This window comes from Mya arenaria, chromosome 3 (assembly GCF_026914265.1).
Source record: "Mya arenaria isolate MELC-2E11 chromosome 3, ASM2691426v1".
Taxonomy (NCBI): domain Eukaryota; kingdom Metazoa; phylum Mollusca; class Bivalvia; order Myida; family Myidae; genus Mya; species Mya arenaria.
In genome coordinates, this window is record NC_069124.1 from 20,573,871 (window position 1) to 20,598,460 (window position 24,590).

At 33.1% G+C, this 24,590-nt stretch overlaps 2 protein-coding genes across 2 annotated transcripts in view; both read left to right on the forward strand.

Annotated features, from left to right (window-relative positions):
* Positions 1–843: 843 nt before the first annotated feature.
* Positions 844–3,368, forward strand: LOC128225801 (uncharacterized). Its single transcript, XM_052935699.1, has 6 exons — positions 844–933; positions 1,389–1,487; positions 1,950–2,078; positions 2,310–2,408; positions 2,707–2,832; positions 3,090–3,368. The coding sequence occupies exons 1-6, from the start codon at positions 844–846 to the stop codon at positions 3,366–3,368; spliced, it is 822 nt and encodes a 273-aa protein (XP_052791659.1).
* A 13,865-nt stretch (positions 3,369–17,233) lies between these two features.
* LOC128228431 (myosin-10-like) overlaps positions 17,234–24,590 on the forward strand; it is a 46,794-nt gene continuing 39,437 nt past the window's right edge. The window contains exons 1-4 of the mRNA XM_052939739.1: positions 17,234–17,373; positions 17,623–17,667; positions 18,082–18,147; positions 19,827–19,892. Of these exons, the coding sequence (XP_052795699.1) occupies positions 17,633–17,667; positions 18,082–18,147; positions 19,827–19,892 (167 nt within the window). The 5' untranslated portion in view covers positions 17,234–17,373; positions 17,623–17,632. The remainder of the gene's footprint in view (positions 17,374–17,622; positions 17,668–18,081; positions 18,148–19,826; positions 19,893–24,590) is intronic.

The following is a 24,590-nucleotide window of genomic DNA, read 5'->3' on the forward strand; positions in this document are numbered from 1 at the left end:
ATATGCTATTTAGTTGTTTTTAGCGTACATGTTTCTTTTTAATTCAATGTATTTGATTTACCAACATTTTACAGTTATCTTACCTATGTGTCGACTTTTTAACAACTTTATTTTAGCGGCAGCAACAGCAACTACAGCAGCAGCAGAAGCAACAATGAAAGTAGAATTAGACGATAAAGTAGAAGTCGTACGGTAACTTAATAACATATAAAGATCTCAAAACACGTTTACATTATACAGAAACTCGACAGGCACTGCCTTGATGTTTGTTGGAATTATGACGCTGCTGTGAAAGAAAGCCTAACAAATCTTACAGTTACCAGTAAAATCAAAGTACTGAAACCCGAACAAACGCAAGAAGCTGAAAATGATACCGATTCATCATCGGAAAACGGTATCAAAACTCCATCGGAAAAGGATACCACTTTACCTTTGCAAGAAGAATCAAAGGAAGTAATGACTGAGAATGTGGGTCTATGCAACACATATCTGTGGCACAATGAAGAGACTGAGGTTTGTAAAGAAATTTAACGTCTTCAAAAATAAATAATAGTTAGTCTAAATATGATGTTCATAATTATATTTGATATGATGTGATATTTAGGGATAGAGGAGGCGGGTGCAAAATGATAAAATATAAAAACGATATTAATGTGGTAAGTACGCATTTTTAATCGACATTTATACGTATAATTTTGCTATTTAATGACGGTGATATGTTTGGTATTTAAAATATACAATATCTTCAAAGTGTATCTTATGTTTTATATAATAAGAAATGTATAAGCCCTGAATCAATGACGGATTCTGAGTGTACAGGACATATACCGGCAAAGGGAAAGAATGAGGAAAAAGGAACGGAAGAAAAAGAAGGAGGAAAAGAAGAAAAAGACGAAGGAAAAGGGGGCAAAACAGAAGGGGAAATGGAATCAGGTTCCTTTAAACAGGTCATTGAATACAATAATATTGTTAACATTAACAAATCATGTCAATTATTAGTCAATATTTCAAAATTGATATGAATAATAGAATAATTTTTACAGTGCAGAGGAGCAGTTCATCAATACCGTTGGCCATTTGTATATAGGAAATCTTACCAATTCTCACATATGTTTTAAATATAAAAATAACATTAAGACACATTTGGCCTGGTTTTAACCTTTGAATGTATGATAGCATTTTAGTGTTACGAGTGCCAAAACGCATCAACTGTTATTGTTAATAATTTATGCTTTAAGTATTGCCTATCACATACCAGAACTATGGCGAATTCTTCAAATGGAACATAGAATTTGACTTATAAGGTTCAACTGGGCACGTGTTGTTGTATTAAGTGATAAACTAACGTATTGTATTTTTATAAATGAGTTGTTTAATGTATCTTCCAGACTGGACGATTCAAAGCTAACAAGAAAATAGATGGTGCCCTTTCAGATGAAAATAATGAGTATAACCAAGATGTTAAATCAGAAAATGGATCAAGTGAGGTAATACAATGATGAAGTTCATTTTACATGTTTTAGCATGTTTATTACGTAATTTAATCAAACCTAATGCATGAACATGATCGCATAACTGCGCGAAAGGTATCGTTTAAAAATTGTACAGCTTAAATAGAACTTAGTAACAAATGTTATCAATATGTACTCATCAATGAAATATATAAATATATATATAAAGTATGTCACATCTGTATATGTCAGACATATAATTGCTGACATGCAGTGTTTAGATTAAACTTTTTTTATTTGACAAATATCATACAAACAAACATACGTTATATGTATAGAAATGAAATACGTTACAATGTGTTCGAGAATTAGACATGCAGTGTTAAATTACAAATTACGTTAATTTTCCATTCATCAATTTCACTCTCGGATGAAATTATTATCTGAGTGATAACAAAGTTAGCTTAGCAAAACTTGTAATTAGATTCTTTCTTGCAGGCTGCACCAGACATAAAGAAAGACACACAGGAGTTGGAAGATGATACTGATTGCAAGAAAATAGACAACAGAGCTGAAAAAGAACGTTCTCATGTTGAACTAGCTTATCAGAATAATAAATCTGCAGAGGTAATACTTTACATCATTCGGACAGTTCCATTGTCAAAAATATAGGCTTTCCGAGTCGTTATCCCTTTCAAAACATTGAAATGACATCTTTGATAACAGCTTGTTTTGCTGTGATTATTAATGAGAAGTTCATGGATTGTAATTTAATTTATTACAAGCTATGTGTAAGCATTTCAACAAAACAATTTTAGGTTTCTTCACAATACTGTTTACTTCTTGTTTGTTGTCCAGTTTAAATCGGACTTCAATGTAAAGACGGAAGGAAACGAATGCACTGACGATATAACTCAACATGATGTAGAGTCCAAAAAAGAAAAACAGACAAAACAGGTATTTCTTTATTAAATGCATCATGACTGAATCAGGGTGTATACATCAGGCATGCGTATGACCCACTAAAAGGAAGCGAGAAATGCTATATGTTTTTTTCTCACTACTGGACTTAAAAAGGAACACAAATTCCTTCAGTACAGCGAGTCATAACGATTCATATACCTTGCATGTACATACGTTGATATATCTAATTACCTTTATTCGATTGTTACTGAATCAACTGTCTTTAGCATAAAGAAATACGCCAAGTTTGTTTAATGTACTTCATTAATTACATGTATTAATGTTTTTGAAGGATGAACATAAAGAAAACGTAATATACCTGAAGTTTGATTTCGATACACTGACCAACAGCCATAAACAGACCATATCTGAAATCCGAAGAATCGTTCACACACAGCTGGAAGATCAAGTTGTCAAGGTAATAACAATGCTATGCCTTGCTGTTTGTTGGAATTATGCAAGGTTGTCAAAACGGCCATCATACATTTAACTCAATGGCATATTATCTTGGGAAAATAAGAATTAAATAACACCAACGTCTGCATATTTTGTATGCAATTTAGGAACATACTCATATTATACAATAAGGATGGTCACTTATATCAAGTGAAATTTTAAATTGTTTATATGCTTTTAAAACATTTAACTAATATACTTATTTTCTTTGTCTTAAAGGCTATTTCTAAGGCTGTGCTGGAAGAAATGGAGCTCCCTAGAGAGACAGGGATCGTCTCCTACGTAGAGGAATGTGCTAAAATATGTTGGCTAGCGCGTTTACATGATCCGCCGGTTTACATTGAGTTTGAAGAGATCGAAGATGACTCACCTTTTAAGGCTGAAATGTATAAGGCATATACTAAGACAGGAAAACGGCTGGATTACGTTGTTTGGCCTCCTGTTTTCCTATATAAAAATGAAAAAATGTTGACCAAAGGTGTGGCACAAGGAAAGTAATGCTAAAGTCACTATTATTGTGTATATGTTTACTTAAGGTTTAAACAGGATACTTCTTATATTGTTGGTCACTGGTCAGTTCTGTTATTATTACTTAAACATTGTAATATGTGCTACTTAGTGCATGTGCATTATTCTTATCGAATTAACACTGTGTTTTATTTATTTAATTTAGTGTTTAAAAATGTTTAGCGGACTGAGTAGTGTTCGTTTCCAAACAAATACTTTCACCTGTGGAATACCAATTTCGTGTATGCAAATATTCCTTTTGGTTATACCAGAGTTCTAATGGGTAATTATTATAAAAAAAACAAATTTAATTTAGCCCTTGGTAAATTTATAAATACAAAACGCGTAAAAGTCTATTTGGAAACTGAATGTATTTCAAACTGCATGCTGTTATGTTATGTTATTTCATTAAGAGCGACTAATGGCGGATCATATATTTTTATGGTCTGAGTTCAATACTCATCCCCTTATCCACTTATCCCTCAAAATTGTAAAACATCATTGAATAGTACATTAGTTATTCTATAAGAAGAGAAATAATGGTACAACAGGCTACATAGTATGTTACAAATACAATGTTGTAAAGAGAATGTACGCATTTTCTGTCAGACATAACTACTTTAAGTATAATTCACAATTTTTACATAATTAAAGGTTTTCGTTTTCGTTTGCGAATACGGGCCTGGAACGATCTTACAGACTCTCTGTTTCTCGACAGAAACTAAATGCATACATCTTTTCTTCCAAAATGGGCATAAGTCATGATACATATCTTGTTGAATGCTGATAATGAAGTTAGTAATTTTTCCATTACATTGTTGTAATGACAATTGTTTTAATGTTTTCAAGCACAACAAAGCTCCAAATTTCCGTAGCCTGAGGAACGTTACATTAAATGTGTGTATTTTTTTAAATTAGCAAATTCGCTGAAGATAAACAAATGGTTGATAGTGCAAATCCTGCTTAAGAAGTACTCCTTTATATGATATAAAAATGAACATATATTTCAAGCGAAATTGGGATTTCAATATCGGAATCATTATTATTATTACCTTTAAAATGTGTGATTCGATTGAAAATTTCCTATTTTGTTTTGAAAATGTGTTTGTGGTACGTTGATTATGTACTTTATTTTGCTTTATTTTATTGCTAATCAACAGCATGTTATATCTGTAATATACTTTCAGTTACCTTAAAATGTGTGTTTGTCATTAAAATTAGCCTACTGATTTCCGTACCAAAAGTGTGTTGTGTATTAGTCTTTTACATTATTTGATTGTTAATATTACATAATAGTATGCATGTGTTTTAATTTCTAACACGGACATCTTCACATGTTTGGTGAATATGTTCTATTCTTATATTATTCGTATTGTTGGATAATCAGAATTATATACTATTCAATACACATTTTTTATTAATATTCTTCCAACATTTTAACATCTACTTCTGTATAGTACTTGACTTTAATTATATTGTAAATTGAATAACATTTATGAATGAAGTAACACTATTATTGACTTAAAATTATATTGTTGAATAGTATATCCCTTTTGACCATAGATGGGATTGTCATCATAACAAGTTGATACTATGTGACACTGGATGTAATTTATTTGAACCACGTCTTGATTCAGTAAACCTGGGAAGACAAATATGATCATTGTTTCCATTCAATTGGTTAACTTCATTCAAAAGACAATAAATTGGAAACTTAGTATAATTGAAGAGAAATTTCCTGGGGAGTATTTGGCACTGAACTGGCTTAATATAGCAATACTTTCAAACGTATGATACCCCGTAAGTTAGCGAGATGGTTTATTTATCTAGACAGTTGTAACACTAGTTTTTTACCATCAGTTCTTGTAAAAATCAAGTTTTTCACAGACATACCGATATTTACGGTTTAGTAAGCTATTCAAAATTGTAACTATGTTTTATGTCAAAATGGTCGCAACAGTAGTCATTCATACGTCCTTCTGCAACCAAGCGATTGATAAGGGTCATATAATGCCGGGTCGTTAGATTTAAATCGATATTCCCGATAACGGTATCAGACAAAGCATGTATATATATATACATTACATATATAAAAATTCCACGACAGTATATTCTTCTTATGTTGTTTTTAAGGCTCTCAAAACAGATATAAGTGATATAACAGTGGTATTTATAAGAAAAAGATTGTATCCCTTTACATATCGCGATACGCTGATGAAATATCGTGATAGCTAAAACCCTATCTTAAAAATGGAGGTAGGTACATACAGTATAACGCATTCGGTTGTAATGTTTAAATAAAACACTTAATTCATCGGGGCTTGCTTCTGACAGTTGACATTGTCGGTAGTCACTGTCGGTATGAATGGCTAGGCAGTTACATTAATGACAAACACTTTATAAACTGACGCTTGCTACTGACAGTTGTTTACGGAGGGTAGTCAACGACGGTATGAACAAATTGTTTTTACTTTTATTATATTCCCTGACGCTGGCTACTAACAGTTGTTTACGGACGGTAGTCAACGATGGTATGAATCGATGGGAATTAACCTTTATATTAGACATTATATTCCATGACGCTGGTTACTGACAGTTGTTTACGGACGGTAGTCAACGATGGTATAAAACAATGGGAATTTACCTTTGTATTAAACATTATATTCGATGACGCTGGTTACTGACAGTAGTTCTGACGCTAGTCACTGCCGGGATGACACACTGGATGTTATATGTGTATTGTACATTGTATTTACTGAGGCTTGTTAGTGACAGTTGCCACTGACGGTAGTCACTGATGGGAAGACACACTGGATGGTTATCACACTCTAGTCAACTTATATTAAACATTGTATTTACTAACGCTGGTTACTAAAAGGTGCCCCGACGGTAGTCACTGCAGGGATGACCCACTGGGTGGTAACGCTTATAAATCGTCATGGTTTATTGACATCATTTATTCATACTCACTGACGGCTTCGTTTGCATGGAATATGAGTTTTCTGCAGAAGGGAGACGTAGGTGTTGGTTGATGTGGTATGAAATATGTGCTTACTGCAGGCAGGAGACGTAGGTGTTGGATGATGCGGTATGGAATATGCATAAACTGAAGGAGGGGGATCAGTGATGGATGATGTGGTATGGAATATGTATTAACTGAAGGAGGGGGACGGAAGTGATGGTTGATGTGGTATGGAATATGTGTCAATTGCAAGAGGGAAACAGAGATGTTGGATGATGTGGTATGGAATATGTGTTAACAGAAGGAGGGAGACGGAGGTGATGCATGATGTGGTGTTGAATATGAGTTAACTGCAGGAGGGAGATGGAGGTGTTGGATGATGTGGTATGGAATCTGTGTTAACTGCAGGAGGGAAACAAGGGTGTTGGTTGATGTAAAATGGAATATGTGCTTACTGTAGGAGGGAAACGGAGATGTTGGATGATGCGGTATGGAATATGTGTTAACTGCAGGAGGGAACCGAGGATGTTGGTTAATTACTGCATAAGGGAGATGGTAGTGTTAATCTATGTGGTATGGAGTATGTGTTAACTGCAGGCGAAAGACGAAATTGTTGTTTGGATAACGATGGTGTCACACCGGTTTATCTATCTGACGGTATTTGCAATCCCTTTATACTATTATTTGTTTTATAATCTAGTTCAATCCATATTGCAACATACCGAATGTTCTCGAATGCTCTGTTTATATATGACGTTTTAGGACACACATGATGTTTATTGAATATACTTTGAGAGTTTCTGACGAATGTTTGAATAACATCTTTTGAACATTTGCATTTTGTATGAAAGGGCAAAAATTTATTTGATGATTGGAGCTAGTCGCTAAATTACCAAGCGTGTCAAAAATACAAACTGTGATGGATTGGTTGATTATAAATCTTAGACTTATATGTATATATATATATATATATATATATATATATATATATATATATATATATATATATATATATATATATATATATATATATATATATATATATATATATATATATATATACATATAAGTCTAAGATTTATATATATATAAGCATAAAGTCATACATTCTTGACACGCGCTTGAGCAACATGTTTTGTAAATGTGCTATCAAACATGTATTTGTTAAACTTATGTTGTATCTTATATATCATATGCTTGTTTGATTAGAATTTAAGTGCTATTGTTTGTGCAAATAACTTTAATATATAACATTCTTATAAAAAATAAACGTTAATTGATTATAACCTCTACGCGTTTGATAAATTGGCTCAATCCGGTGTAGAAGCACAAATTACGCTGTGAACCTGTAAAAGAAATCAAGTAGGTTTTAAAAGCATCTTCAGCTTGTTTTGCGATTACGTGCTCGTGAATACCAACTATTAAATGAACGACTACGTGCGCACCAGCCGGGATTGATATTTTAAATAGCCTTTTAATGTTTTAAACAATCAAAATGTTACCTGTTTTTATTGTTACGAAACTGTTGAATAATAATCTGAATTTTATTCGACTTTCGTCAACTTTTCAACAAAGCTAGCACAAACTTCAAAGTTGGATTAAAGGTTAATATACCATCATATCTTTAAGTAATCAGGTATAAAAGAATAATAAGCACATTGTCAAAGTGTCCAAACTAACAGTTTAGGGCGCAACACCAACATATATCACTTCGCGATCTTCTGTATAATATATGGCTTTAACTCTAGGACACTTGGTTATTGTCATTTTTGCTACTTACGCCTTTGCTTGTGCTTTCTTCTAAACCATGCATAACCACTGGACTTAGTCTATTTCCATAGCAGCCAACCCCTTAATACTCTAGCAGACTTACAGCCTTCTTTCGAAAGCTGTGTTGTCTGCTAAAAATGGTTGATTTGCCACTAACAACCACTGCATTTTACCCGCGGTTTACTGATGTTCTCACCTGTTATAAGAGAAACACTTGATTTTTACAGTATGAAATTTGTAAAGAATCCCGGTTTAGCGAGGATTTTACGTTAAAACACAAATGATATATTGTAATTATTGTCTATTTTTTATTTCTTGCTATACCTGGTTATTTCTCTCTGTACCTTCCTGTACTTATTATTTTTATCGCTAAAAGTATACAAGGTAACCGTATGCCGACCATTACGTATGTCAACCAGAGTTGGGAATTTGATGCACTGTCGACTGTAGTTTCCACCGTGAATCAAAGCTGCAAAGTGCTAGAGTAAAACATTCAGTTTGTGAATAAAGCTAACATTTCATTTTCCATGTTTTGAGAGTTTTCTTTTAAACATTTCTAGCTGTTGCCTAAAAACGCTCCCATTCAGTAGGTATTTTTTCTAATGTTGGTAACAATATATCACTTTGCCCTTAAAAATAGCCGCCTTATGTTTGTCACTGATGTGCCATCACATTTCGGATATGGTCTCTTACAAAAAGACAACTTTTTAAAAAGTAGTGGGCCGATTATTGGTTCATATCGATTAATCGTCGCCTCGGGCTAGAGGTTAACCATAGTCAGCGACGTTTTGTCGAATAAGATTTTTCTAAGAAATGTCACAGCGTACTCTCGATTAATATGTTGTTTAAATTCCAGTCCATAGTTATTCTAATCAATATTGCTGAGAGAATAATCGCACTTATGATTTCATATAAATGTAATCATTTTATTTAACTCATGGACCGACTGTGAGTCAAAATGATACATAAGTTATTCAGTAAATAAGTCTGTCTGTCTGTCTGTTCGATAAATTGATAAAATCAAACCGATTGCCTATCGCTTCTTATAAATCAAACATAGGGGATTGTGCTACTTGCATGCTGACCTCAGGAGTTCAGCACGAAATAAAGTATGCACGCGTCAGTTTTACAAATTGGAATAATGAAAATAGTTGTCAGTATGTAATAACTGATGGAACCTCAGATGATTTTAACTAAATGTGTCTGAACTTATTTTTCCGACCATTTAATTGAAATTATATAAGTCTAAGTCTGGAGATCTAGCTCTTGTTGATAAATTCAATAGCACTTTTAGATATATTGATGATATTCTAAGTTTAGATAATCCTGTGTTTACAGATAACATTCATTCGATATACCCTTCACAATTGCAACTTAATAAATCTAATACCTTCGTTTTAAAAGCATCCTTTTTAGATATGCAACTCGAAGTAAAGGAAGATATATTGAGTATCAATCTTTATAATAAACGTATAATTAATTACCCTTCTTTAGATGGAGATGTTCCCAGTTCACCATCGTATGGAGTGTTTATTGCACAGTTGATAAGATTTGCTAGAATATGTACATATATTAATAATTTCAGCTCTCGCAGTATACTTATGACGCGAAAGAATTCTTAAACAGGGTTTCAGATATTATAAATTAAGGAAAACTTTCTCAAAATTTGTAAATGGTCATTGTAATCTCATATCAAAGTACAATAGTAGTCTTAAATTGCTGATTGTTAATAGTATTTCTCATCCCGATTTTTATTTTATTTTATTTATTTTTAAAGAAAATTCGTAAAATTAAAATGTTTCCAGCAGGTAGTTGGGCAGATAGACTTAATAAATTACTTGTTTTTTTTATTAAAACCGTGGATATAAAGGCAATATTTTGAAGAGCACTTGCCTTCTAGTTTTTGAAGATGAATACATGTCGCTTTTATTTTATATAATGTTTTCTTTATTTGTTCCCAGATTTAGTACAATGATGCTTTTTATTTTGAAACTATGATCATACAGTTTTTAACCTTTTATTTTATAAGACAGACTGTGTGGGATATTTATAGTTTCTTACAATGACTGCATCGTACCTTTGAAAAGTTTTTGCATTAGGTGCCCTGAATTGTTTCCGTCCGTCTGCAGATAGAGTTGGGATCTCTAATCATAGAGGTACTTGGGGTTTACCTTTACGTTTATTATTATTTGTTTTATTGATAAGTTTCCTCAAGTTAATGCATACTTTGATAAGATTTACCTTTTGCGTTTTATCTTTATTAAGGATTGTTGGGATAACAGTGAGGTTTGTGCACATAAACTGGTTAAAACCCCAGTAAATGTACATTTTACTGATCGTTTTTACGCGGTACCTAACAATTCTTGATAATCATACCTATTTTTTATATATATAGTATGTATGCACTGTGCTGTTTGTGGAGTTTTGTGCTGTTCTTCTATGTTTCTTGTCTGTGACATTGTGTTCTATGTCTTTGGCGTTTGCCAAGTGCCACAAAACTGGGTTTATGTTTAAACTTTTTGCTACTGAGCTTGTGTCTGTAGCTTTTTGCATAAATAAATTTTGACAAAAGGTATCCTTATAACAATATAACCATTGGCATTTGATAGTAAGAACGTGTACAATTTTCGTCGAATATGTTGTAACTCTGGTACTAAGACAATGTTGTTACTGGAGTCTGCCATCTGGAATTTTTGACCAAATGAGTTTTGTATGGAGTTCTTGGATTAGACGAATGTACAACCATTGTCGCATCACAACGTAGTATATAAAAAACAATAACCTCTAAATGTATAATTCGTCTATGAATTATAAATACACAGTCAATGTACGATTATGCCGATGTGGTCAGCAATAAACGAGGGAACTGATAACACAGAATGTCACTTAAACAGTGGCAATGGTTCATTTACATTGGCATGTTATTGATCATTTGTTTACGTACAGAGGTTTGTTAACGGCTTTTAGGAATTTTAATGCTTAAGTGTACAGTGTACGCATCCATATTAAACGAATGGCATCCAACGTGATGACAAATATTGTCAGACACTCTAACTGACAACAATTCTTCAAGTACGTGATACACAAAGCTTGCATAAAGCTCTGATGTGAATATGTAAACCTCGTGCTGATAACACATGCAACATACAATAACTAGCTACCATGGTTACTGTTACTCCTGCTACCTGGCTGCCCAGACATTAAAGAAGTAAAACAACTGACAGAAGTTGGATGTGTAGGAATTAAAACTAAACGCAAGGTATCAAGAGTGACAAATTCGTCAAGCTCTGACTGACACCAATTAAAAAGTACTTGTAACACAATTCCGGAATAAATATCTGAGGTGAACATGTTAACCTTGTGCTAATTACACATGTCACATACACTAACTATGAAGGGTTTTAGCCAGGTGTTAAAATGGACAATGTGATAAAAAAGAGACAGGTTTCTGAGGGACAAAATGGCACATTATATAGGGCAGTGAATCATTAAGCATTTTGAGTTTCATACAAAATGTTAGAAATTTAAAGTAATGTGTGGTTTCAACTACCAAATACTTCCATATACCACATTTCAACTATTAATAAAAACAAAACAAACATTTAATTGTCTTATTGAAGGTAGGAGGGTTCACATTCAGGTCTCCATGAAGGCAAAACGGTGCTTTCATAAAAGGACAGTGAGCAGCACCCTACCATATTTTTTTAAGCTAAAGCCCCAAACTGGGTTTCTGAAGTTTTTTGACTACTTATTCATTTCAACTAGTAGTTTTTTATCATGTTAAAGCAGTTAACATTAGTCGTGCAAAACATCTTTTTAAATCATGCCACATCAATGTCTGTAGAAACATGTACTTTTATTTATTTTATTTCACTGTGTCAGGTGAACATGTTGCTTTTGATTTCTATGGTGATATTACGTTTAAGTTTGAATGTTTTACTCCTTCGTTTGTGTGAACGTTATTACTATTAGTACAATCAATATGCCGGTCAAATGCATTAAACATTTTCAAGTCGCCATTGTTTGCATTACCTCTAACTGAGTGTCATAATATTTTATATTCAACGTAACTTTATTAAAAGAACTTGACTAAGAAAAAAAAGCAGCCAGGCGTTGCCATACACTCCACGGCCCCCGCATTTACTTCATTGGGATCATTTCACACAAATCCACATTCAGTACTTTCTTCATTATCAAATTAAGTGCAGTAATTATTAAGTGTTTGACTCCTTTATATCGAACTTCATGTATTCATTCTTTAACAATAAATTGATATAAGTATCCATTTACTCTGTTCGTTAATAAGCAGTGACCTGACACATGTGTGCTTCATTGTTGGAAGGCAGTATGGATCAACCAAATCGCTGTATCAATGAACTGCATTTCATATGTTGGGTAATTTCACATAGTTACATACATTTTACAACATTTTTATTTTGTATTTGCGAGCTTTGACTTTTTTGTAGTGATCAAGCAACAAAAAACAACAGATTTATGCAGTCTTTACAAATTAAAACATATATGTATTCACTTCCTATCTCCACTCCATATTAACACATAATAATGATGTACACATTATGTACTCTTTGCATCTATAGGCAGTGACTTGGCACTGTTGTGGCTGCCTGTAAGTGTGGATTGACCAAATAGGTGCATCACAGACGAACATTTACTAAATATTCATGTTATTTACATTGTGTTTTATGTACATTCGTTTCTATGTTCTTTATTCCTTCAAGTAACATTTCTTATTTCAAATGAATGCCATACTTGACCAGTCACCAGTTAACAATCAATTGATTGTTTGGAGAAAGTACTTTACTTTGTTAACTAATAACACATAACTAATAGCACATTCTGAAACAGTCTGCCCACATCGAGGTTGCTATTGGTAACTGGTACTTTCTCCTCCTAATAGAGAATGATGTGTTATTGTGTTGTTTGCCGACCAGTTATATTTCTTTATAACTGTAGTGTTACTATGTGGTATAGTTTACACATACACTACAATACCATGAATTGCCAAATCGAGTTCGTGCGTGCGTGCGTGCGTGTGTATGTGTGTGCGTGCATCAGGGCAATCTTGTCTAAAGCATAATATGCAAAGTCTTTCATGTTTTGACTTTAAACTTCATGTACAGATATATCGCATTGATAAGATGTGCAATTTTCAGGAAGAATGACTCTGGGGCAGTAATTGTATTTGTTATAGTCGTTTGTTAATTTCGTCCTTTTTTGTCTGGAGTGTTACTTGAAAAGTCTTCAAGGTACAGTTTTCACACATCATTTATAAATACATCTCAATAAGAAGAAGTGCAGTACACAGGAACCATAACTCTCGGGCAGTATTTAAGTTGTTGTCCTTTTGTTATTTTTAATACATTTATTTTGTCTGGAGCATTGCTTGAAAAGCCTTTGTGGTATTGACTACAAATTTCATAAAAAGATATATCTCATAAGTGCAATTCAAAAGAACCATAACTCTTTATACAGTGTGTTTTGAGTTAATGATGTGTGTTAATTCTCAATGTAATCCTTTGTTGTAAAGCAACGTTTATACTGTTCTTACTTCAATGGGGAATATGGCAGTTTGTGACTGCTTATATATTCCCATCCTTACACATAAGTGTGTGCACACCTGATTTTGCCGTTTTACCTTATCACTGTAAAATCATGATGGTACTCAAAACATGTTGTTTTTTTCTGTCTATTTTTTATGTTTTATTCAAGCACTGTGTTAACTTGAAAATCATCGAAGACTGAAACTGACACTTGGTCAACATAGATAGTCACAGTAACTATATGTTATGTAAGGCCACTTCCTTATATTAAGTTATTAGCCATGTAATACAACTCGGAAAACATCGGGTAACATCAACATATATCGCCACTCGCCGTAACAGATCGCGACGAACATCGGGCGTATTCGGCCTGTACCGGATGTTGCAATATTTTGAAACAGAAGGTATTTCCCGGCTATTCATAGGTCAATAAGGGAATTTCTTCAACGTAGTATTTGGAAACTCGGTGATGTTTTTCTCATGAATATACATTTCAATTAAATACACACTAAAAGTGCACGCTAACATTTGATTACGATATATCTAAGAATTTGAGTCATTACAGTAAAACATGGATTATAAGTGAATTATACGCGTAAGAGAAGATTTTCTGTAAAAAAAACGAACTATCAAAAATCAGCATGGAACTGGGATATTCAGATATTCGTGTCAAAGGGCTATGAATGTAGGTAGACCTTGAACAGTTTTGTACGTTGATGTGTTTAAAAACGTTTTTTTTTTTTAATTTAAATCATTTTTTATTAGCTAAATGTTTAGGCAGCATGTTCATTTTTGTACATGTACTTATGTACATGTTACATATTTTACATGTACTTATGTACATGTAACAAATTTTTATATGTACTTATGTCCATTATGTATGTATATGAATAGATATGAGTATGTAATCTTTAATTTGATTGTTTTATTTAAGGAAAATATTAGACTTAAAAGTTTGTTTAAAAATGATGTGGTTTGGTACGTGACCTATTTCTATCATAACATAATACATGTACATACCCGTTATTTATTTACAATTTATTTACAAAATGCATATTATCAAAATTAAGCTGTGAGAAAAGGTTGTAAGTGGTTTTGGGCTTGAAGACACGATTGCTCAGACACTAGCGACATTCATTTGCTTGGTGTAGGTCTCGTTAAAACCGCAGACTGTCGTAAATCATTATCAATCATATGCACAACAACCACACATTCGTGCCTACCAACCCTTACTCTTGGCTAGAACGGATATTATTGCAGAATATATAATACTTGTGCATTTGTATTTTACGGTGGTAGTTTCTGCTTGTTGATAATCAGAAGTCTAATTTCTTTCAGACAGAAAAATGACTGAATAATACAAAGTCAACAACACTGGGTTATGAAGAATTCCATCCTGCATTAAATACTATGTTGGATCCTTGAGAGCGAATTTGACAGCCATGTCTATCCACAAGGCAGTCGCATCTGATAGAGATGATGTGAGTATTTTTTATAAAACATATTTGACTTGGTTTTTGTTTTGATAAACACACTGTATTCAATAATCAAGTGGTGGTGGTGGAGGTAATCAAGTGGTGGTGGTGGTTGTGGTTGTGGTTGTGGTTGTGGTTGTGGTGGTGGTGGTGGTGGTGGTGGTGGTGGTGGTGGTGACGACGACGACGATGATGATGATGATGATGATGGTGATGGTGATCATCATTATCATCATCATTAATAATGAATTGTATTGATAAATTTAATAATTTTCTTTATATATACATGTATGTATCAGCTTGTTGTTGTTGTTTCAAAAAACTGTCGAGAAATATTAAACTGTTTATATTTTGTTTTGTATATGTATGGCAGTATAATTATCTATACAAATAAGTTAGAAAGGTTTTAAAGTACAACTTTTTTCATTTACAGCACAAAATATTCTATATTGGTAAAGTACCTAAAGGGGCATGAAAACCAAATCAGCATTGAGTCAGCATTGAGTGATTATCATCTTTGCACACACTACAAGTACAAACGCATGGGAACGCATGGGAACAAACTTCAAATGTTAAAGAGTGAATAATTATTGTGAAATCTAAATGTTAGAATACCAATGACAAAATAAAACAGACATCAAATTGCTCACAGAGATTGTTAACAAGTTACAATATTTAAAAGACATTAGTTGAGAACTTTCACTCTGGCATTTTTAGACGGGCACTTTCGCTCACAAGATTAATTAAAATGATTTTTTCCATGTGTATCAATTATGTGTTCGTTGGAACTTTTGTTTTCTGTTAACTAAAGTTTATTTTATCAGAAACTGTTGTGTTTATTTCATAATCTCTAATAATGCAAAACAAATCAAATATTATATAAATATTGCATGGCTTTCAGTGTGACAGTACATATTGTCAACATGTGGGAAATACTGTTACCCGAGGCGAAGCCGAGGGTAACTGTATTTACCCGTATGTTGACAATATTTACTGTCACACTGGAAGCTATGTGATATTTATTTTATTATACCGAACACAGTTCCATTTATATACATATATAAGATTTTTACCATTACAACAACTTTCAAATTTAATTATTTATTCTGTAATTATTGTTTGTTTACATTATTAGCTGTCATTTTGTTGCAAATGACGTTTAGAAATAATACAAACACCGGTTGTAACCAGATTAACAACATATTTTAATAAGCGCATACCACCTCAGCCTTCGGAAACCAAAAAATGACTATTTTTAGACCTTTTTGTACTTTTGGAATCTTTATAGACTCAACGACTGTATTTCCACCGGCCTCCGTATGAGAGGCAAAAGGTTAAGAATTCAGTTTCTACTGCCTCTGATGTCCTGACAAAAATAGTATTTTTTGTTCATATCGTAGTCGATAACTTGAACGGTTCTGTTATGCAATTTTATTTATTGTGCGGGCATCAGCTCTAATTATTAATGCGGACATTAACAATTATAAAGCGCACGCGCATCTTTTCTGCGCATGTGATATTACTTTGCCAGTCAACATTACCGGGAAATATTAAAAAATATTGACTGCTCGGGTATAGGGAATTTATCATAGAGAATATAAGTGAGGTATAATAAAGACAAAATATTTACTTGTCGCTCTTTGTAGCCCTTGGGGTTTAGGGGCGGGTATAATGAAACATAAATAACTTTTTTAATTCACGGTTAAAAAATCTTAAAAATTTGGATAAAAGTCCCATAGTGTACCATGATATTAACTATGTTGTCGGTTAAAACTATGTAAACATAGCAACAAACATAGCGTTGTTATAGCATTTGTACAAACTTGGTTGCACTAATATATGGCGACTCATTTTAAAACTACCATCAGTACCGTCCTTCAGCAATTTTAGTGCTTTGATTATTTAAATATCTAAAACCTAGTCATGAGCAGTGTTGTTAACTTTCCCATGCAAGTTTGTATAAAGTTAGCACTGAAAGAACATTAATTCAATAAACATTATACAGCATAAACCAGGAAGTAAATAACTGAAACGTTTTTCTCAAGCGAATAAAGCGTCATGTATCGGTTATCAGTCGGTGTATTCACTTCCTGACGTAGAATAAGATCTAGTTGAATATGGTCTTACATACGCGTTGTTTTTAATAAAGCTATATCGAAAGTGATCAACCACAAACTTTATATATGAATATTAAGTTAAAATGAATTATAAAATGGATTGATTTGCAGGTAGGCATTCGAGTACTTTAGTGAAATAACCTAAACCAACGACCATTTCATTTGACGTATTTAAGAAATATTATATATGTAAACCAATGTCTTATTTTAGTTCGACATATAAGTATTATATATGGTTTACTATTTATCAAATAGAACATTAATTAAACACTTAAGTGTGAAATCAAAACTACTTTATGATTTCAATAACATAAACGGATTTTGCAATTTACTTCCTGGTTATACATGTTTACTTTGTAGAACACTCATCATGTCAAGTGAAGGGCATACGTTCAATGACTCAGGGTAAGCTTAGTGTATTATCTTTGAAGATGAAATCACAACCATTAATATTAAGCTACATAATAAATAGAACGTGTATAGTGGCTAAAAATAAACATAACGCTCGAACAAAATGCGAACATTAATGTTGAACAAAGATAATATGTATATGTATTCTTACAGAGGATGTGTAAATGTATTTCATGATCAAAACTAAATTATAGCCATTTTTATCATCATATACATGATACAATCATTACTATGTGACATTTTTCATTATGTACATTGAGCACATGGTGCATTTATAAGTAATAATGTCTGTGCTGTTCTGTTCTAGTAATGACTATGATAATATTCTGGTTATTTTTCTTCTATATTTTGACATGTTTCGATTTTGCAAAACATAATATGAAATGAGCATGTGTTTAATGATTGCAGCGTCGAAAGCGTCGGTGATACTAATCCCGTCACAGACAATACAGAACCTCAGCCTAAAGAGATTGAGTAAGATCAAGTGTTTGTTTTAATACTATCAATTTCTTTAAGATAGTGAAATATTTCAATTAATAAAACGAAGGCATATATTCAACCATCTCCAATAATGCTTTGTACGGAAGAAACGAAGTAACATTTCAGTGATAAGTTGACATTCACATGTTTAGTGTCGTAATCGAAATCGAGTTAGGCGTATTGCGGTTAGGCGTTTAGCGTTAGCCACATAGCGGTTTGGCGTTTAGCATTAGACACATAGCAGTTTGCAACATCGTGAAATTTGCTAGCCAGTTACAGAAATGTAAATTACGAAATAGCACTTTATAACAACGAATTAAACAATACATGAATGGAATGTATTGTAAGAGATTACTAATAAAGCATTTAAATGTTAACACATTGCCAATTTCATTTTTGACCCAAATACCGCTCCATAAATTTATTGCTAATGGAACTTGTTTCATAGCTAGATATATCTGGATGGAAAAAGCAACATTCGCTATTAAATGTAAACAGGTCAACCGGTGCCTATGTATGAAGTATAAAATATATTAGTGTTTGCACGTATTCGTGGACCAATTCGAATTAAAATTTGCGCTGGTTGTCATTCATCCAATTGATTGATCAATAATTTGATTATATTTCGTCAATAAGTAAAAGGGTTTGATTTTAATAATCCAGTGAATAACTGTTACCACCTCTGTTAGACATCACATCCAACGAATAGGCAGAGTAAAGCTAAAATTCGCCTCAGGTTACTTGATTGTTATTCATTTTGCAACGCTAAGTCGCTGACTATAATTAAGTAACACGAATTAATTGAAAACCTTCCGGATTTCATTATCTTAATATAAGATGTAAATGAACGACTTTCGCATGATTGCTAAGGTCAAACCTTCGAAGATATGTCCCCTGTTTACCTAACTCAGTGATTGGGAATAACATAAAACGGTATACTGAATGGTTTTCTCTTATAGTGACACTCTTATTCAAAATCAATACGTACGCATGTAAAACAAATATAAATTTTAATAAACCTTTAACTATTAACTAAATAATACATTTTATGGAAAATATTACTTATTGATAACAATATTGTAACCGTGTATTAAATACCGTGTTTTCTGCGACTTTCTTTCAAATTAAACTCGGTATCCTTCATAAAAACAATTGTTTTTGACATTTATTCACCCTTTTTGGTATATTTAAATAATTGTATTAAATTTGGTTAATTTTATTTGGGAGTAAGAGTGCATCTTTTAGGAAAACGAAAGCTAGTTATAAGTTTGCTCAATCAGTCTTAATCTTATTGTTATGCCAATACGACTTTGGTATCATTTAAAGGTTATTTGCTTTCTGATTATGTAAATTAAAGGGCCTAACTAAATTGCATATTTTGCAATCTTAGAAGACAAAACCTAAGCTTGTTTTTTTATATAATTTTCGGTTATTCGGTATTTCGAAAAATCTTTTTTTTTCTGCACGCAAATGTATGGGTCGGATATTTTTACAAAAATGCCTACGTCATTTCCCGGGAAGCGAGATGCGACATGCGAAAAGTGAATAAAGCTAGATTATCATAGATCCACAAATAGTTGAATCCGCTTAACATGACGCGCACTTACTTCTGGTTCTACTATGTACTGTTGAGCGTTTGTTCTAAAAAAAAAAAAAAACATTTTCTTTTCAAGGAGGATGGATAAACCAAAACACGACGTAGGTCAAACAGGTGCGTCCAACAACGAATCGGAAGAAAGGTATGTGCTATAATTAAAATATTAATTTTATATAATATAGTCATATGCTAATTTTGATATAAAGGTACCTTTAACGTTGAAGATTACGAGTATCTTCCATCCTTCCCAAACGGCGCATTAAATTGCTTTTTTTTCCCATCCTGTCTAATGGTAAACACTTCTTGAATGTTTCCGATGGATCAAGTGGCAGTTTTGCAACGGCTTGCAAAGTGTTACATGTAATGATTTTACATAGGCTATTGACAGACGATATCTAGTTCAAATTCGCCACCAAATTTGTTAAATGATGAATCGGAAGCGAATAAATATATATAGATTTCAATCGAGTTATATAGAGGATCTCAAATGAGTTTTTATTTTGTATCAAATTTATTAAACGAGTTCATTTTAAAACGATAAAAACGAGGCTTTGACATAATTCATGTCTCAATTATTAACCGATTTTCAAAGATCTCACTTAAAAACAAAAACAAATACATATTAAATCAAGCAAATCAATAACAAGAGCTATGTAATAACTGCGTGAATTCATTAGTAATCACGCATACATGTCATTTGGCGGTTAAAGTTTGAAAACACCGTTAGTTAGCGTCACAGTCGCGTTCAGTAGCGCGAAGTCGCTTTGTAGCTGTTGGATTACATCATGGATTTTTGTCATTTGGATTTGCTCAAGGAGTTTTATCTCAGTGATTTGGAGCATCAACAATGTTGTAAAATCCAACAGAAAATGTGAGATTTCTTGTGGAATCAGTGACTGTGTGAACTTGAAAATTGCTGGCGAACTGTGTGCATAGACTGAGCATTGTGCAGGTATTTTCACTGGAGTACAGGATGTTGGATATTTCCTTCTGTTTATTTTGATTTATGTGGCTATGGTTGTTTAAAGATGCAATGTTCTTGTGTCCCGATATTTGCATAATCTGGTTCGCAGGAACATTTTTGTCATTCATGATTCAATTCCTGGACGATGTTTTTCTGGAGTTGTGATCAGGGGGTCGTTTGTTTGGATTAGGCCCAGCCTTCTTCACCGTTCGTTTCATCGTGGAGCTGAGTTTGTTGAGACCGACAGGATTTGTTTTGCAACATTGTTTCTAATGTTTATTTACGTTTTTTGACAGCGCGTATGAAATCATTTTTTTATGAAGCGGTTACCTAATTTGCATAGATATACATTAGTTATATATAAAAATACTGCATAGGGTTATATTACTGCTGCGCCGTAAGTTATGTTATAAACAAAACTATTTCTTAAAGGGGCTATACACCAGATTGGCACCAAAAAACGTTTGTTTCTGTAAAGAAGCTCATGACAATTATTTAATAAAATGTTTTACTCTTTGATATCATAATTGTAAAAAAAAATACCAACATGTAAAAATAATTCGGGACGGAGACAGGGTTCGAACAGGTTTTGCCAAAATTGCAGTCCAGTGTTGTATCCACTGTGCAATCAAGGCTTACCTTAACCGGTTGGAATATTTAAGCTATATACCAAACTTGGTTATATTACGTGATAACATCGACTAGCCAATCACGCATAAGGATTAAAATATACTAGGTAGACAAACCTAGTAATATATTTTAATGAAAAATTCGAAAAAAACTGTGAAAAATAAATTAATTGTAACCTATGTGATACTTTTCGGTAATTCATCATACAGAGTGCAGCCCCTTTAAACCCATATATTGAATTGAGCGTTAGAGCTTTTCTAAAATGTGAGCAAAAGTACGGTTATCACTCATCTTTCTATGTTTTGTTTGTGTCACTGGCGTATTTTTAACCGAGGCAAAAGCGGCCAGGGCATGCACATACTTTTAGAAACATATTTATATTTATGCCTCCTTCGAAGTAGAGGAAGTATATTGCTTTGCACATGTCGGTCGGTCGGTCGGTCGGTCCGTCCGTCGATAGATCAAAGCTTTTCCGAGAGATTACTGGACAACTCCTAAACCCTATTGTGACTAAACTTGACATGTAGGTTTGGCCTGACAAATATATGTCACTGTGACCTTTAACGCGAAAACGTTGATAATGTTTCTCAGAGTGATAACTCGACAATGCCTGGCCATATGGTCATCAAAAATTACATGGTGGCTGGGCTCTACCAGTTAATGACCACTTTTAATTTTAGGGGTCATCCTGTCAAAGGTCAAATTCATAGTGACCTTGAATGCAAAAATGTAATCCGAGTGATAAATCAAAAATACCTGCACCCATTGCCCTCAAACTTGACTTGGATGTTGGGCCTGACCGGTAGCTTGCCCTTATTAATTGATCGGGTCAAAGGTCAAAGTCAAAGTGACCTTGAACGCAAAAGCTTGTTTGTGTGATAACTCGATAATGCCTGCATCCATGGCGCTCAAGCTTGATATTAAGGTTGGAGAGATCAGGGTCACAACTCATACTGGTCGTTAATATTACGCCATATTTACTTATTCCCTGCTGCTAATAAGACACATGTTTATCTGCAAATATCAGTCATCTGAACATGATTTATAACTGTACCTACTATCCTCACACTTTAAACGGTCATTTTCTTAAAACTGCCCCTAAGAGATCCCATGTCAATTACATGTCAGCTTTCATTTCGGTCCATGAATATTTCGTTCAATTGACCAAATATTCTTGACAATATGGCGCGCAGGGATTGGAGGGCATAATGTTTGACAAACATCTCTTGTTTTATTGTTTGTTTCACCGATATAGTAGAAAACGCACTTAAACGACCCTATATTAAAACATAGCAGGAAAGAAAATCCCCGAGTCGCCCTTAAAAACATGACCTTCATATAAAATTATCCAAAATAAATTAAAGGCTGATGGGGTAGGTAGGGGTATACGTTTTAGATAAGAACATTATCCAGTCTTTCATTTGACGCCTACGAGAACAAGTTAAGCACCTAAAATATAACTAATAGCCAGTTTAAAGGCAAATGGTTAAGGCCTTACATACATTAAAAGAGATACATAATACGTCACAAAAATAGACAGACTAAAAAGCCCTCGACATAAACTTTTAATACATGTTTGGCTTACTGTCTTGAAGCGGCCTTTTGTGTTTGAAATGCAAAGTAGATATATGATATGTATATTATGTTCGAACGTGAAAGCATATCCAAAATATATTATTACATAAACAAAATCAGGTAGTTTATTTTATTTTTTTTATGAAAAGGTCGGAAAAGAAAGAAGACAACAACGTTTCAAAATGAGCGTGTCAAGATGAAGAGCACTTTATTTTAACAAAAAGCACACGTATACAATAATAAAAAATATACATAACTAGCGTTTGTAAATATCTGAAAACGTTGCGGTAACCAAATGTTAATAAGATCATTAAACTCATTTGATTATGAAAATGCAAGGACTCAGCCGATGTTAGAGTGATATCACGTTAAAAGTCTGATGTTCTCAGGTCGATGGCCCTTTTCTGAGATCATTGAATAGGTTATTACTCAACAAAGAGAACTCAATGCCGATTTTACTGCCAGTATTTGTGATGTTGACAGTGTAACACTTAACATAACTGCCAATAAACAGTTTCAGTCAAACCGATACTGTTATTCTCAATACTCTAATGCGTATTTTAGAAGCATCCTATCCGTATTAGCCTTTGATGGTAAATTGAGAAATGTAGTCATTCATATATATACCCTTTGTATTAGTACTTCTTAATCTTATCAAACAATTGACTATTTGTGGATTGAATCATTTTGATATTTAATCATAATTGCAAACGTTTTTCAGAATTTTATAGCTCTATAAACTCTATAAATCTTTTAAGGAAACTGAAGACAGTATGCATTAACATATCTGAAACTCGTTATTATCGATTGCCCTAATACAATGCACGCATAATAGAAATAGGAGACCTCGTACTGTCTTAATCCACTTGCTCTTACGTTTAAATGTTGGGTTTGTATCCCGTACCTCATTGCAAGTATCTTGTCATAATTGATCTGGAACTAACTGGTTAAGAAGCAGTTTCCGACAGCTTTTTCAAGCGTCATGAATAGTTCATACGTGTTTAAATCCCTACTTAAAATTGATAACATTTTAGATAACTGCAGCTCAAGCTGCTCTTGTTGATATATGTTTCACCTGTGTGACGTCACATATAGTGTATCTAGTAGGGGTTCCAAGAGGGTACTTACACTGTTCTTATTAGCTGTTGATGAGAAGAAGTTTCCGAAAAATCGAAAACGCAGCGGATTTAAGTTGCCTTTTGTTTGTTATATTATCATGTATTACATATACTAAACATTTGACCACAATACGAAAAATATTATTCAATTTTTCAGCATTTGCAAAAAATTCAATCCCTAAGCTTTACGACTGTCTATTTATTCTCAAAATCAGATAGACTCTGAATAACAATGGTATTTTTTATTCATTTCTGATGGGAACTTCTGTTTGTATACAATTTAGTGAATGTGGGTGTGAAACTGGCACGACAACAGTGTTCACAAATATGTACACACTAATAATCGTTCGTATACGTCAATTTAAGACAACGTTGTAGCTATTCATAGATATGCAAATAAGGTTCACACGCATGCGCAATTCGCTGCGCATGATGATCCGCAACGTGCAAGTTTGTGTACAAAATGAAAAATAAACATTAAACCTTAAAAAATAATAACAATTACTTCGTGTCTCTGTAAGAACTTTTGATTGATAAGTAATCATATAACTGA